The sequence below is a fragment of the Erithacus rubecula genome (genome assembly GCF_903797595.1).
Source record: "Erithacus rubecula genome assembly, contig: scaffold_421_arrow_ctg1, whole genome shotgun sequence".
Taxonomy (NCBI): Eukaryota; Metazoa; Chordata; class Aves; order Passeriformes; family Muscicapidae; genus Erithacus; species Erithacus rubecula.
In genome coordinates, this window is record NW_027635917.1 from 68371 (window position 1) to 82786 (window position 14416).

The 14416-nt window shown below is 53.4% G+C and overlaps 1 protein-coding gene across 1 annotated transcript; it reads right to left on the bottom strand.

Annotated features, from left to right (window-relative positions):
• Positions 1–654: 654 nt before the first annotated feature.
• LOC306815210 (maestro heat-like repeat-containing protein family member 7) lies at positions 655–5896 on the bottom strand (the record flags this gene model as incomplete). Its single annotated transcript, XM_079331819.1, has 15 exons — positions 5612–5896; positions 5259–5323; positions 4998–5114; positions 4662–4810; positions 4206–4353; positions 3774–3961; positions 3547–3684; positions 3155–3269; positions 2842–2982; positions 2473–2649; positions 2171–2398; positions 1910–2011; positions 1442–1544; positions 1112–1168; positions 655–821 (listed from the first exon to the last, which is right to left on the bottom strand). Exons 1-15 carry the CDS (start codon positions 5724–5726, stop codon positions 655–657), a joined length of 2010 nt encoding a protein of 669 aa, XP_079187945.1. The 5' UTR covers positions 5727–5896.
• Between the last annotated feature and the right edge of the window lie 8520 nt (positions 5897–14416).

A 14416-nucleotide genomic window follows, 5' to 3' on the forward strand; every position in this document is an offset into this window, starting at 1 on the left:
CCTGGCCCCTTGCAGCCTCCTGGCACCCACTCCCTCACACATCCCCCTCGTTTCTTCCACTGCCTTGTCCCATCAGGGTGTCCACAGCCCCTCATCCCTTCACGGCCTCCCAGCACCCCGTACCCTCAGGCCTTCCCCCAACCCGGCCAACCTGCCCAGCAGCAGCGCTGCAGCCCCACAGGAGCTCCAGAGGAGCCCGAGCAAGAGGCACCACGGAGCCCTCAGCAATCCATCCAGGAACAGCCGGGCAGGAGGACAGTGCTGGCGGCTCCTGGCTGGGACGGGGGTCGTGGCCATCTCCAGGCACCGTCTCACAGGGATCCCCGCAGCTCCGGCCCCTGCCCACCCGCTCTGTGGCCAGCACAAAGGCTTCAGCACAACCAGCAAAGGCCAAGGGGCTTCTGGCCATTTTCCGTGTAACACTGCAAACCTAGGCAGCTTGCTGAGCACAAGCAGCCTTCTCCCCCCCTATTCCCCAATGCCCTGCAGACCCTGGGCAGCAAAAGAAAGCTACTGGGAGTCTGTCTGTTGCATAACATCCTATATTTCTACAATAAGTAAAACAAAAAGGAGAAAAAACTTCAAGAAAGGAAAAATCCCCACTGCCTGGCTGGTTCAGGTGGCTCCAGCAGGCAGAGCCTCCCAGATCAGCTCTCAGTTCTCAGCAGAGCTCCCATAGCACAGCCAGGCACTGCCGCACAGTCGAGACCGTCGCTGGCACGCCTCGCGGAATCGGTCTTGCATCGCCTGAAGGATGGACGCTGTTTCAGCTGCAAGTTTTCTAATGGCAGGGCTGGTGTCATCTGCCATATCTTCGAGGGCTGAGAAAGAGAGGAACAGAGCTACTGTCAGATCCTGAATCTGCAGGAACCCGAGGAGACTCCTGTGCCAGGGGCATTCCAGCCCGCTCTAGCCATGGCCAGGAGGAAGAAGGGACCACTGGGATCAGCCCAAAGCTGCTGGCCATGAATCCCCCACCTGCCCCTGAAATCTCTGTGTGCTCTGCCCACGCCGCCCCCTGTCCGCACAGGGAGCAGAGCCCTCCGCAGCCGGGGCAGGGCCTGCAGCTCCTCCTGCCAGCTCCCACTGCCAGCCCGCTGCCCTCACTCACCCTCACAGATGAGCTGGAGCTCATCCTCCTGCTCCCTCAGGCACCGCCCGGCCATCCCTGAGAACACAGACCTGGTCACGGCTCTGCCCAGCGGCACAGCTCCCTGCCAGCGGTGCTGCCAGCCCTGTGGCCACTCGCCCTCGTGGCCTGGCAGGGCTCAGCCCGGGCCCTTACCGCTTGCTGCCGCCCAAGGCACGGCTGAGAGAGGGCGGCAGCAGCCCCGAGAGCAGCCGGGGCTCCACGGCATCGGGCCCGGATGGCAGAAGCTGCCGGGGCAGCAGCCGGGGCTGGGGCCGAGCTGCGGCGGAGAGGGGAGGGAACCGGGCTCACCCAGGAACCTGATGGCCGCCTCTCGCAGGGGCTCCTGAGGGCTCTGCAGGTACGGCAGGGCCTGGCGCACGTGCTCGACCACTCGGCTCCTGTCCTCTGCCAGCTGCGGAGAGCGGCGGGAGGGAAGGCTCGGGGCGGGCTCTGCCCCTTTGCCCGGTGCTGCCCGCGCCCGGCCCCGGCCTCCCCTGCCCACACAGCCCTGAGGCGCGGCCAGCAGCCGCTGGGCCGGGCTCTGCAGGGGCACAGGGCCGGCTGCTGCCCGGGGAGCCGCGGTGCCAGCCCGCCCCGCAGCCCCGCTGGGCCGGGGCTCCGTGGGCACCCGGCTCGGGGCCGCAGGAGCCTGGAGAAGAGCCCGTGCGGCCCCTGCGTGCAGCGCTGGGCAGGGCCACAGCTGCCAAGCGCACACAGTGAGTGCCGCGCTCAGGGGGCTTCTCCAGCCTGAGCCTGGTGCTTCCAGGCCCTCCTTACCAGGCACTCGGCGAACTTCCACAGCTTCTTCTTCCTCACAAGCTTTTTAAGATGGTTTCTCTGCAGGAACTTGGCCGCACAATGCAGCGTTTCCCAAGATGCCTGGAGAGCAGCAGAGATGCGGAGATGGCACCGCAGTTCAGGGCACAGGAGTCACTTCCCTGGTCCCAGGCCTGGAGGAGGCTGCAGCCCTGGTGGTGCCAGGGCAGGAGGCCACCGAGCCCCCTCCCAGGGGGACACGGGCAGCCCATGAGTCCTCACCTGTGCCACACAGCGATTCTTATCATGGCAGTGGATGAAGAGTGGGATCAGGCTCTGCAGCACTTGTCTCTTCAGGGCTTTTTCTTCCTTTTCCAGCTGAATGGTGACCAGTGCTTGGAAAAGCAGTATGGACACCTGCTGCACCTGGCTAGTATCCTGCATGAAAGGAAGAAAAAAGACCTCAGCATCAGCAGCTGAATTGGCTGCAGGGCTCAGCTGTGCATTGGCCTGCAAATCCACAGGGCACAAAGTGTTTGGGCTGCTCCCAGAGGCCGTGCCTGGCTGGGGGCACAGAGCCTTACATGGTCGAAGAGTGTCAGCAGCGCCTCAGCCAGCTGCAGGGCGATGGGGCTGGCTATCAGACTGTTGTTTTCAAACACTACAAAGCTGAGTACCATCGCTGCCATCCTAACTATTTCTCCATCTGCTTCCTCCAGCAGCTGCACAAGACTTTCAGCCAGGCTGCACATCCTTCTTGCCTGTGTGGAACACAAGTCTGTGAAGCCCCACCCTGCTGCGTCAGGCCTCGGAGGCCAAAGGCCAGTCCCGAAGCACTCGGGCAGCTGAAGCGGGAGGCAGGAGAGCTGGGAGCAGCTGCCCCAGCACACGAAGCCCAGCCAACACAAGGGGCTGCTTTCACCAGCGCAGCTTGAGGCACTGCCCCTTCTCACCAGCAAGGGATCATCAGTGAGCTTGAGAAGGGCCCTGAGTGCCAGGTAACGCTTCTCCCTGCACTCGCTCTGCAGGTGCCGTGACAAGATTTGCAGGACGCGTTTACCACTGCTTCCACTCAAGTCCTGGTACTTGAGGACCTGAAAGGCACAGGGCAGTGACAGGGGACCTGGCCAGCAGGAGGCCAGAACCCCACAGGGCTGGGCCCAGCCAGCAGCCCAAAGCACGGGCACCGTCTCAGGCAGCTGTGGCTACGAGAGGCCAGAGAGCCGGGAGGCAGCTGAGCGAGGCAGCGCTGGCCATCAGGCTCACCTCCACAATGAAGGCCAGGGCAGGCAGATCCCAGCGTGGCTCCTGTGTGCTGAGAAGCTGGAGAAGGTAGCGAAAGATCCGGGAACACAGAGGTGGGGAGACACAGGACATCTCCCTGGCAGGAGTAAAAGTAACCAAGACTGTGAGCCAGGGCCACAAACCTCTCCCAGGACTGATTCCCAGAGGTCTGGTCATTCCCCACCATCCTGCAAGGGGGCCTGGGCCATTTTGGGAGGTAGCTCCCTGTGGGCACTCTCCTCTCCCATCCTTTTCCAGTCTGCTTGGCAGTCCCTCAGTGACAAGACCTTCTGGCCCATGACCACACGCACTGTGTGGGGCACCCAAGGAACAGAGCAAAAATGCCAGGGGCAGTGGAGAGCAGGGAGTCTCACCTGGCCAGCAGAGCCACGGCATAGTGGTGGGTGTCAACACACAGCAGCGTGTCCCAGCCACACTTGCGCCCCACTGCCATCACCACACGCTCACCCTGCATTTGGCAGAGCAGGGACTTCAGGGTCTGCACTGCAAACCTGTGTGCAGAGCAAAGCTCAGGTCACCTTGGGAGCACTGGCTCCCTCCCTGGGGACATGGCAGGGACAGAGGGACTGGGACGGAGAACCTGTTGGGGCTGGCAGCAAAGCCATGTTGCTGCTGGCATTCCTTCCACAATTTATCGACCTCCATGGGTGTGTCCAGAGTGCTGAAGAGCACTTGGAAGAGCAGGTGGACAAATACGCGGGGCAAAATCTTCATCACTATCTGTGGGATGCAGGGCACCTGGAGGATCTTCCACATCACCACAGTTGCCTGCAAAGGACAAACAGCCCGAGGTGGCGCTCAGTGCCGAGGTGTCCGTGCGGCAGGGCCCGAGCGTGGCAGGGAGAGGCCAGGGGAGATTCAGGGGGAGCGCCGGGCCTGGTGCCCCTGAAGCTGCCCCTAGGGCAGGATTCAGCCCAGCACCTGAGGCTGGCAGATGCAGTGGGGGAAGGAAGATGGAGAGCTGCTGGAGAGGCAGCCTTTGGGTGAGCAAAGGCCAATTCCAGAAACTCACAGCCAGGGCAAAGACTCTCGTTGTGTCCCCATCGGAGGTGCACGTGCTGTGCTCTGGCCAGCTCCCCAGCACATCCAGGAGTCTCAGCTGCACCGACTCCGCAGTCCTGCTCGAGCACAAGATGGTCTTCCACATGGTCTCAGCAGCTCTGCAGGATCAGAGCTCTGTCTCAGGGCTATCTCAGACAGAGCACCAGGGACTGGGCAGCAGCAGGGGCCTGAGCTGGATGCCAGCTCTGCCTCTGCCCATTGTCCCTTGCTGGCAGCACCCAGACAGTCCAGTCCTGTGGGGACAGGCTCCTGAGGGGCAGGGAGGGAGCATGGCAGCAGGCTCGGGGGCTGACATGCCGGGGCAGGGAAAGGGAGCAGCCAGTGGGCCCAGCAACTCCCTGTTGGTCAGATACCTGGAACAGGCTGTACAGGGTGATGGGCTGGTGAACCCTGAGCCCTCCCATACCTGTCACACGATGGGGCCACACTCAGGAGAGTCATCACCACATCAGTGGGCTGTGCCTCGGTGAGATCCAGCAGTTTCCTGTCCAGCCTGTGCTCATCAGACTCATTGGCCATGAGCCACTGGTGGATGTATTTCACCATGGCAGGCACCTGAAGAAGGCACGGGGAGACTTGGAAAGCTGCCAGAGGTAGTAACGTCCCCAGCTTCCCCAGAGAAGTGTTTCCCTTCCCTTCACACTGTGATGGCCTCAAAGGCTGACAGGGACCAGCAGGCCCCAGTGGCTTGGGAGGCCTAACAAGTCCTGGAAGGATCAAACCCTTGCCACAGGCTGCTTACTTGCTTTGGACTTGGCAAACCCTCTTCTACAAGCATATTCAGCAGGGCAGCACTGGAGTTGGTGGTGGAGCTGTCACAGTTCTCCATGGAGCCAGCGCCCGTGGTGCTGGTCTCTTCCTACCAAATGCATTTGATGAATTTGCAAGTGTAGCAGGAGAACAAAGGGCAGGAAGAAAGGGATGTTCCATGGAGTGCTCCAAACACTGTGCAGGGCTGAGCAGTGAGAGCAGGCCCAGCCCAGGTGGGGATGGCTGCAGGTACCTGTGCTGTTCTGGGAAAGAGGCCACCGGTGGATTCCTGCTCCTGTGTCTGTTCCATGGCTGCACCTGGCAAAGAGCGAGCGCAGCCAGAGCTGAGGGGCTGCGGGACAGGCCAGAGAACAGAGCCCAGCCCTGCACTCCCCAGGCAGGGACAGCCCCGGGATGCCCCAGGGGATGGAGCGAGGGTGCTGCAGGGCGTCTGCAAGGCCCCTCTTCCCTCCTGTCCCTGGGCATGTCTTCAGGGGATGGGATGGAATGGGACGGGACGGGACAGGATGGGACGGGATGGGATGGGATGGGATATCACCATGCTGGCAGGAGCCATCAGCCCTGTGGCCCAGCTCTGCCACTCACCATCCTGCTTTGGCTGAGACTGCTCTGGCTCTTCAGGCTGTTGAGCTGGGTGAACTCTAGCTCCTCTCCTTTTTATTCTGCAGAACAGTCTGAAGATCTTGAGAAATGCTGCCATGCTGGAGTCTGGCCTCACGAGCACCTGCTAGAGAGATTCCTCAGGAAAGTTGTGAGGCAAACACTCCCGCAGTCTGGCTGCAAAGTCAGCTGCAGGAGTAACACTCAGGGAAGCTCCGGGTCAGGCAGGAACGAGTGCGCTGTGTGGGGGCTCCTCACGGCACCGCTCTGTCCCGTCCTGTCCTCTCGCGTGCTCTGAGCACTGTGGTGTGGCCGTGTCTCCAACAGCTCCTATATCACCACATGTCACCAAGGGTCCGTTGACACCCTGTCGTGTTCCATGCCATGGTGACCGTGCTGCACGGTGTCACTAACGGCCCTTGCATGAACTGCCACTGGCCCTGGAGCTGCCCCCAGCCCACCCAAAGTGGCCCAGGTTGCAAGGAATCCCTCACCCCAAGTGTCTAAGCAGCCCGACAGCAATGTTGGGAATGGCTCAAACCATGGGCAAACGCTGCCCTGCTCTGTGGGCTCAGGGCAGCAGAAGGAGCCCCAGGGCTGCCGACGCAGCTGCAGCAGGAAGGGCACGGGGCCTTGCACACAAGCTGGCTTGGCCTCCTTGGGACACAACTCGGCTGGTGGCCATCCTAAACCCGTGGCTGTGACACAGACCAGGAACGTGTGGGCAAGGGCAGGAATGCTGCTCTGACCCCTGGGACCTGTGAACACTGAAAGCAGCAGGCGTGGCTGAGTCCCTGCCCAAGCAGATCTGCCACCCCCCGAGCCCTGGCAGCGCTGGTGCCCGGCTCCTGCCCCAGAGACCTGTACCCCGGGGGGCTTCTGTGCCAGAGGGAGCCAAAGCCCACACACACTGGGGACTGTGCTGCTTGCTACAGGGGCTGTTGGCAGGAGCGCTGGAGCAAATCCTGGCAACACTTGGTGTCTGTCAGAAGGCAGAAGCTGTTAGTCCTGAAATAATTTCTGAAATAATTTTGGGAGGGATTGGCAGGAGCACCAGAACACAATCAGCAGCTGAGTTTCCCAGTACAACTAGATTGTACAGAGACACTGGCATGTTTTCTTGTGTTCTAACAAAAACATCAGCCCAATCTCTGATGTTCAGTGCTCCAGTTGCTGCGTGTCTGGTGCTGCTAGCTCATATCCAAAGAGAACTGTGTGCCTGCTGAGCATTGCAGTGGAAAGCCACAAACAGGGAACTTCAAGCACTGCAATAAATAAAGCTTCCAAAAATCTCTTCTCCATTTCCAAAAACAAAGATCAGCAAACACATTGCAAAAGAGAAATTCATTCCAACATTCTCGGGACACAAATTATGACTAAAGGTACCAAGCAAGGATCGCACACAAGGCCTTTGGAAACTCTTCCTAGATTAATTAAAGTCTCTCCATGCAGGGCTGTAATAGCTGAACTTGGGCACTGTTGCCCAGTTCCAGGTAGAATGGGAAGAAGTCCACAGTGTTCTTGTACAGTCCGAAATAGGGATGCAGACATGGACCCAATTCTTTCCTGGGCAGGATGATGCTGAAATCCAGTGCATTCTGATGCCCGAAAAGGAGGCAAGAAACCAGGACTACTCCATAGTAGAAGGCCTATGGGGCAGGAATTTGTTTATTTGATACCCGGAGGGAGGAGCATTGCTCCACAACAAAATCACTTGTCCATTCTTTGCACAGTACTAGCTTGTATATGTTTTTCACTTAATGTGCAAATTATCTTTTCCTACCTTTCACACTGCAACGTATTTTCTAATGACATGACAATGTGAGCCCTTGTAACACATGCATGGTTTCTGCAGCAGGTGGTCACCAGCCTCCTGCTGGTCGTTTTGGGTGAAGGCTCCTGAGTCTTCCTCGGGCTTGAACTTTCCACCCCTGCTTCCTGGGTATGCTCTATAGGATTGTCTGCTCAAATAGCCAGTGGATGGCTTTTGCCCTGGCTTATCTATAGAAGTGCAACAACTGCTATAAATTAGAATGCAAACTCCTCCCATTTGCTCTTACTGTATCTAACACCATGTGGGTTTGAAAGACTACTTCTTTTAGTGTGTTTCTGTTTGTAGTTGTCTTAAAGCATCTGCTGTTGAATTAGCAGTCAATTCTATTTTGGCTGAGATGCTTGAAATGGCCTGTTGCAGTTGTGCAATTCCTAAATTTGGGAGCAACGCCCTAACAAACCTGTGAAGGCTGGTGCTGTCTCACACCAGTGGGTTATTGGGTGTTGCCTTGGTGGGTCTGTTCTTCCATAGTCCTTGCATTCTACCTGTCAATTCATTAGTTTGATTGTAAACTGTAACTGAGGGAGAAGGGATCCCATGGTAACTTGGCCAGTCCAGTTCTATGGTAATTGTTCTTCCATTGCCACAAGGCCATGGAAAATCTGGAGGGAAACTGGATGATTCCAAATTCCCATTGCTGAGAATGCTGTAATTCCATGGTGTTGGTGGGAATTTTGGAGAGCAATTGGAGAAATCTCAGTTCCTGGCACCTGGAATGTTATTATTCCGTGGGAATTTTCTAGGATTTTGGGATGCTTTATGGGGTATTCTATATTTCCTTACACATGGAATGTCATGCTTCCATGAGAGTATATGGCAGGAACTGGAGAATTCAAGATTGCCAACACCCAGAATATCATTATTCCATGGGATTTTGGGATGGGACCTGGAGGAGTAAGAATTCCTGATACCTGGAATGTTGGGACGGAGGATTGTCAATAGCAGGAACTGCAGGATTGTCAGACACCTGGAATGCTCTTATTACATGAGGATTTGAGAGCTGAAGGATTCCAAGTATCTGACACCCAGAATTCTGTTATTCCTTGGGAATTTGAGAGGGGAACTGGTAAATTATAAATTCCCAATGCCTGCTATGCTGTAATTCCATGGGAATATCAGAGGGCATATGGATGGTTCAAAATTCCTGGCACCTGGAATCCCATTATTCCATGGAAAATTGTGAGAGGAGCTGGAGTATGGGAGTATGGGAGTATGGGAGTATGGGAGTATGGGAATATGGGAGTGGAATTGGATGATTCTCAGTTCTGGACACCTGGAATGTAGCTGTTCCATGGGAATATGATTGGAATTTAACAAGGCTAAGGGGGATTCATAACTCCTGACACCCATAGTGCATTTTGTTATGGACAATTGGGAGGACATCAGGACAATTCTAAATTTCTAATGCCCAAGATGCTGCAATTCCATGGGAATTGGGAGGGGAACGGAAGATGTCCAAACTACCAATGCCCGGACTGCCGTTATTCCATGGGAATTAGGGATTGCACGTGCACGATTCAAAATGCATGATGCCAGGAAGTTTAGGATGTGTTTTTCTCCGACTGCAACTAGAATTGCACACCAAGCCCCTGGCTGTTTCTTGGCACTTTAACAAGTTGATGAGCTGCAGTCAGGTGCCTGTGGCTTGGATCCAAGGGCTGTGGTTGATGCCAGTGCTGTGTTCCTTTATGCAGGAGCTGGGCCATCCCTGGCTTGCACAATTCTAATGACAGTGAGCATTTCAGCTCCTCAGAATGTCCAGTGGCTGAGCTCAGCTGCAGAGGCACAGGATAAAACCTTCTTTGTAACCTCTGACTGTGTGGGAGAAGTGAAGGAAATTTTGCTCTGGCTTGAAGAGGAAAGTAACAAAGTCTCTGGTCACCATCTATTTCAGTAATAGCACTGAGCTGTTCTGTTGTGAGGGGTGTTTTCATGGAGACTCCTGGGCCTCTTGCCATTGTTATTTCTGTCTATTTTAAATGGATTCTGCATCTGTATTTTTTTTCAAGAAGAGAATAAAAAACTTGATTTTTGCTGAGTGGAAGCAGTGCTAAAGGGACCAGCAAGCAGTGCAGAGATTCCTTTCATGTAATAATCCTTGGAAATAGTATAGATAGAGCTAACTCCCCTTCCAAATAGAACTCCCTACAAGCTGGTGTGAATCCTGACTGAGGCTCCCCAGGTGACGTGTGTGTCAGGACTATGGTCAAGTATTAAGGTAACTGGTGATGCCCGTTTCTTAATCGCCTCGGGCAATTTTTTTGTGCAATAATGCAGTGCATTCCTTAGTTTATCCTTTTGTATTTCTTTGGTGTTTTGCACTGCAGTAAATGACACTTATTCCATAAACTGGTGTTGTTTCTTTGGTGCTGACCCTGCCTGCTGGCAAAACAGCAACCCGTTCCCTTTGGAGCTGGACTTGGTGGAGGCACAAGATGGTGGCCGGGGCTGAGGCACCACACACAAGATGGTGGCCGGGGCTGAGGCACCACACACAAGATGGTGGCCGGGGCTGAGGCACCACACACAAGATGGTGCCCGGGGCTGAGCCTGTCCCTCCCAGTGAGCTCTCAGCCTCTGCTGGCCCAGCCCTGGCCCCGGAGCAGCTCGGGGCAGGCAGAATCCCCTTTTCAGCCCTCTGCTTAAATGGACATGAACAGACAGCTGGGGGACAGACAGTGTGGCACCTTGGTGTGTGCACACCAACATCCACCAGCCAGTTCATAATGTCCGCTGGCAGTATTTTGGTGTCAAGGCAATTCAAATAGATGGAAATAGGAAGAAACTGCATTGTTTAAATGTTTTAAAAGAAAATCTTTTTCTTTTCCTTTTTTTCTATTTTTCCCCTTTCAAAAGAGGGCCAATGGCATTTGCCACCACAGCCTGTTTTGTACATGCCGGAGCCATAGTGACTGTGTGTTGATGATGACAGAGATGGGATCTACTTGAAGTGGACTGTGCAGTGGCTGCTCACCTGGAATGTGTATCCCTCAGGGTACCTATTAATTTAGAACACTATGAAGACTCTAAAATGGAAACACTGACCAAAACTGCACCTGGAAGTCCTTTGTGGTTCACGTTGTTCTTAATGGGATTCTTCAAGTTATTTTGAGTAGGGGATTGCAGGAATAAAAGAAGACAAGCCCATCAAGTATTGAAGAGAAACAGTCACTGACAGGAACCAGTGAGTGAAGAAATGTGAGGGGGGAAAATATCAGAAAACATGAGGTGGCAAGTGTGAGCAATGTGAGTGGAAGTAGGACAGAAATGTGAGGGAAGAAATGGTAGGAAACCTGAGTGGAAAAGGATGATAAAACTGAGGGGAAAATGGTGAGAAATGTGAGTGAAAATAGGAGAGGAAGGTTAGAGGAGAAAATGGCAGAAGGAGGGGAATCTTCCAAATGAGTTGAGGTTTCATAAACTTTATTTATTTATCTGCAATCCAACTCTACAATCCTAGCCTAGGCTGGTATTGGAGAAAATGTTTCTGGATGGATTGCCACTCGCGTTCTTCTTCCACGTCTTCAGAGACAGGATCAGTGGCACCAGGCTGGATGCAGGCTTGGCTGATGTTAGAAACTGATGCTGCAAAAAGGGGAAAAAAAAAAAAAAAAGAGTAATGGACCACGACTTTCCAAAGTGGTGTTTCAAAGACAGGAGTAATATTTTTAAGTGAAAAGTGGATTGAGTTTGAGTGCGTCTATGACCCATGCTTCAACAATGGTACAGGTTTTACAACCACATGGCAAATGCCCCATCCATGGAAACATTCCAGCTCCAGTGGGAAGGGGCTCTGAGCAACCTGATCTCTACTTTAAAGATGTCCCTGCTCATTGCAGGCTGGTTGGACCAGATGACTTTTACAGCTCCCTGCCAGCCCACCCAGCCCAGTCTAGGACTCCTCACCGTTTTCACTTGAACAGCAACAAGATTGGAGGTGGGGAGGAGGAAGGGTCATCTGATGCCTTGGACTTCAGTGCAGGAGGAGCCCATCCCTCAGACACTGTTTCACTGCAGCCCCTTTGCATTTTACCTGCAGGAGCTGCTTGGCAGACCAGCGCCGTGCCTCGTCTGTCTGCAGGCAGCAGCTCAGGAAGTCCCGCAGCAAAGGCGAGAAGAGCTTGGGCTGCTGCAGCTGTGGGGTCCCTCCTGTGGCTGTCATGTGCTGAGCCTGGAGAAAAAGGAAACACGAGGCTCCACCTGCTTCTTTCACATCTGTAACTGCTCTCCCAGATGCCATTGTTTGACCTCCACTCTGCACTGGCAGTTTCTGCCCTGGCAGAGAGGCAGAGATGACTTTCCTGTACCAACAAAACACCCAAACCCCAAAGCAGACACAGTTTTTTCAAGATCCAAGGGATCTTGCCTTGGCAGCTGATTTCATTGACTGACCCAGTCAGTGGGAACTACATTAGCAAAAACATTTCTTCTTTGAGGGTTTGCACCAGCTTGACAGCCTTCTTTGAAGAGGGACTTTTCTATATTAAGTAATTCTGTTTCCACTAATTAGTACATGAAAGGCATCTCTGCAGTGGTTGTTGGTCTCTTAATCATAGCTGTCATAAACCAAAACTCATCAAGCTTTTTGTCCTGTTCCAGTAAACAATGGGAATTGGAAGAAATAAAGGAAATCCACCAGGTATTCCTCAGGTAAGAAAACAAACATTTGGAATCTCATATTCCACACAAACACATTAAGATGCACGCACAAATGTATTGAAAGGAAAATGCCTGTTTGGGCACACAAAGAGGAAATACGTGCAGCTGTGTTTCCAGGCAGTCTGAAAGTTTCAGCTTCTTTATGTGGCAAAAGGAAATCTGATGCAAGCAAAACTACAGCAGATGCTGAGGTGCTGCAGGGACATTTTTAGAAAGAGAGATTTTTTTGAAGTGGTGCCAGCAGATGGCAATGGGATTTTGTCCAGTGGCACACAGAACATGGAACAGGTGAGAAAGACAGATCACTAAGTATTTGCACCTTACCCAGACAGAAGTTTGGCTCTGGCAAGGAACTTCTTGTTCCACCATTTCAATGCCCACAATTCCCAGAGACCATATGTCCACTTTGGGGCCATATGGCTGACCTGCCATGACCTCAGGTGCCATATATCCACAAGTGCCAGCCACTGAGCTCCGTCTGCTCTGCTCAGGGGTGAGCTGAGCAAAGAGGCCAAATCAGATGTGGAGAAAACAACACACCATGAAAGCCAGCTCAAACTGGGATTTAAGCAAAAGAATTCCCCACTCTATGTCAATGAATGTGCTGTTGATGAATCTCCTGGAGAATTGTTCATGCTCAATTTCCTTGGGGCTTTAGCCAAGGAAGGAGGGAATTGACCACTTCCAAAAAACCCAGGTTTTTAAACGCTGCTCACAGCAGGGCCTTTACTTCCCTGAAGGTTGAGATTGGATCTGCCTCTCTCTGGAAGGGACACACACAGACCAACACCACTCTTGACTGCTTGTGGCTCCTCATCATACCTCTGTGCACGTTCCAACTGCACCTCCAGCTCAAAGCAGGTGGCCCTACACTCCCACCAGCACCATTTCTGGGGAGCTGGCCCTCACTCAAAGCAACCCCACACCCCACATGCCTGGAACACTGCCCTGACCAAGAATGTACTGACCCAGCTTGACAGAGCCATCGGTTCTGAGAAGGATGTTGCAGCTCTTCACATTCCGATGGATCACGTGGTTTACGTGAAGAAAATCCAGTCCTTGCAGGAACTGGGAAGGAAAACAGGAACAGGAGGGCAAAAAATAGTGATGTGAGTTCATCTCACAGGAAAGGAAACAACTCTAAATGATTCCTTTTCCAAGGAAATGAGGAGTAATGGCAGAACACAGAGCCACTGACAGGAAGAGCTGGCTGCTCCAACACCAGCAGAGCAGGATCTTTCTAGGGAAAGGCAAGTCAGCTTCTGAAAGAGTAACAGCAACTGCTGTTGTAGACTGTCCCCAAACCAGGCAGAATGACTGCTGGTGCAGTGGATGTGCTCAGAAACAAACAGCATTTTGGGTGAACTATAATCTTCTTCAGCTGAGGACCAGAGAAAAGAGCCTCTCTCTTTATTCTGCTGTTTCTTTCAAATCCTGCCACCAGCACCTTTGCTTTTACAGGCAAAGAATGCAGTGCAGAGAGGCTCAAGGGAAGCATTTAAAGAGGCAGGGTGGAGAAATACAAACAAAATACAAAAGACAGGGTAAGAAGACAACAGCAGGAACTAAGAGTGCAGGAATAGAGTGAATTCTGGGACACTGGCAGATAACTCACATGAGATGCTTTTATTTCCCATAGCATACCAGCAACACAGAAACAAAGCTTGCTACATAAATCTCTCCAGGTCTGTGCCCAGTCTCCCAGATAATCCTGCCCAGGCCCTTGGAAGCACCTGTGGCATCCCTGACCTTTCAACTGACAGCTGCCATCACATCTTCAGACAGGAAGGTCTTGCTGCTGGCATCGCTCAGATCGCCTCCATCCATGTACTCCATAACCAGCCAGAGTTCCTCCTCCCCAAGGAAGCTGAAAGAAGGAAACCAGGGCATGGATATGAACATGCATGGCTACATTGCTGTTTGCATAGGAAAAGGGTACATTGTTCATTGAATCAGACAGTCGGCAGGAAAACTAACAAAAATAATGTTTTGAATTCTCTCTCTTTACATTTCGCCTTCTCCCATTTGACCTTGTCTGCTTGCAAGTGGGGAACTCTGTATCCCTAACCAAAACAGTGAAGCTACCCAATCAAACATCTTTTTCCTCCCTTCAGCTATGCCGAACACGGAGTGATTTTGCTTTCACTGGACAGAGAAGAAGAGTTTCCTACGGGATTACTCAGCTTGGAGCCCTTTCGGAAAGTTCCTGCGCTTGCCTTGATGCTTTGGGGTCACGCCGCAAAGCCGAGGCAGAAGGATGGCTGCAGGCAGAGGAAGCAAGGAAGGGTTTGCAGCTG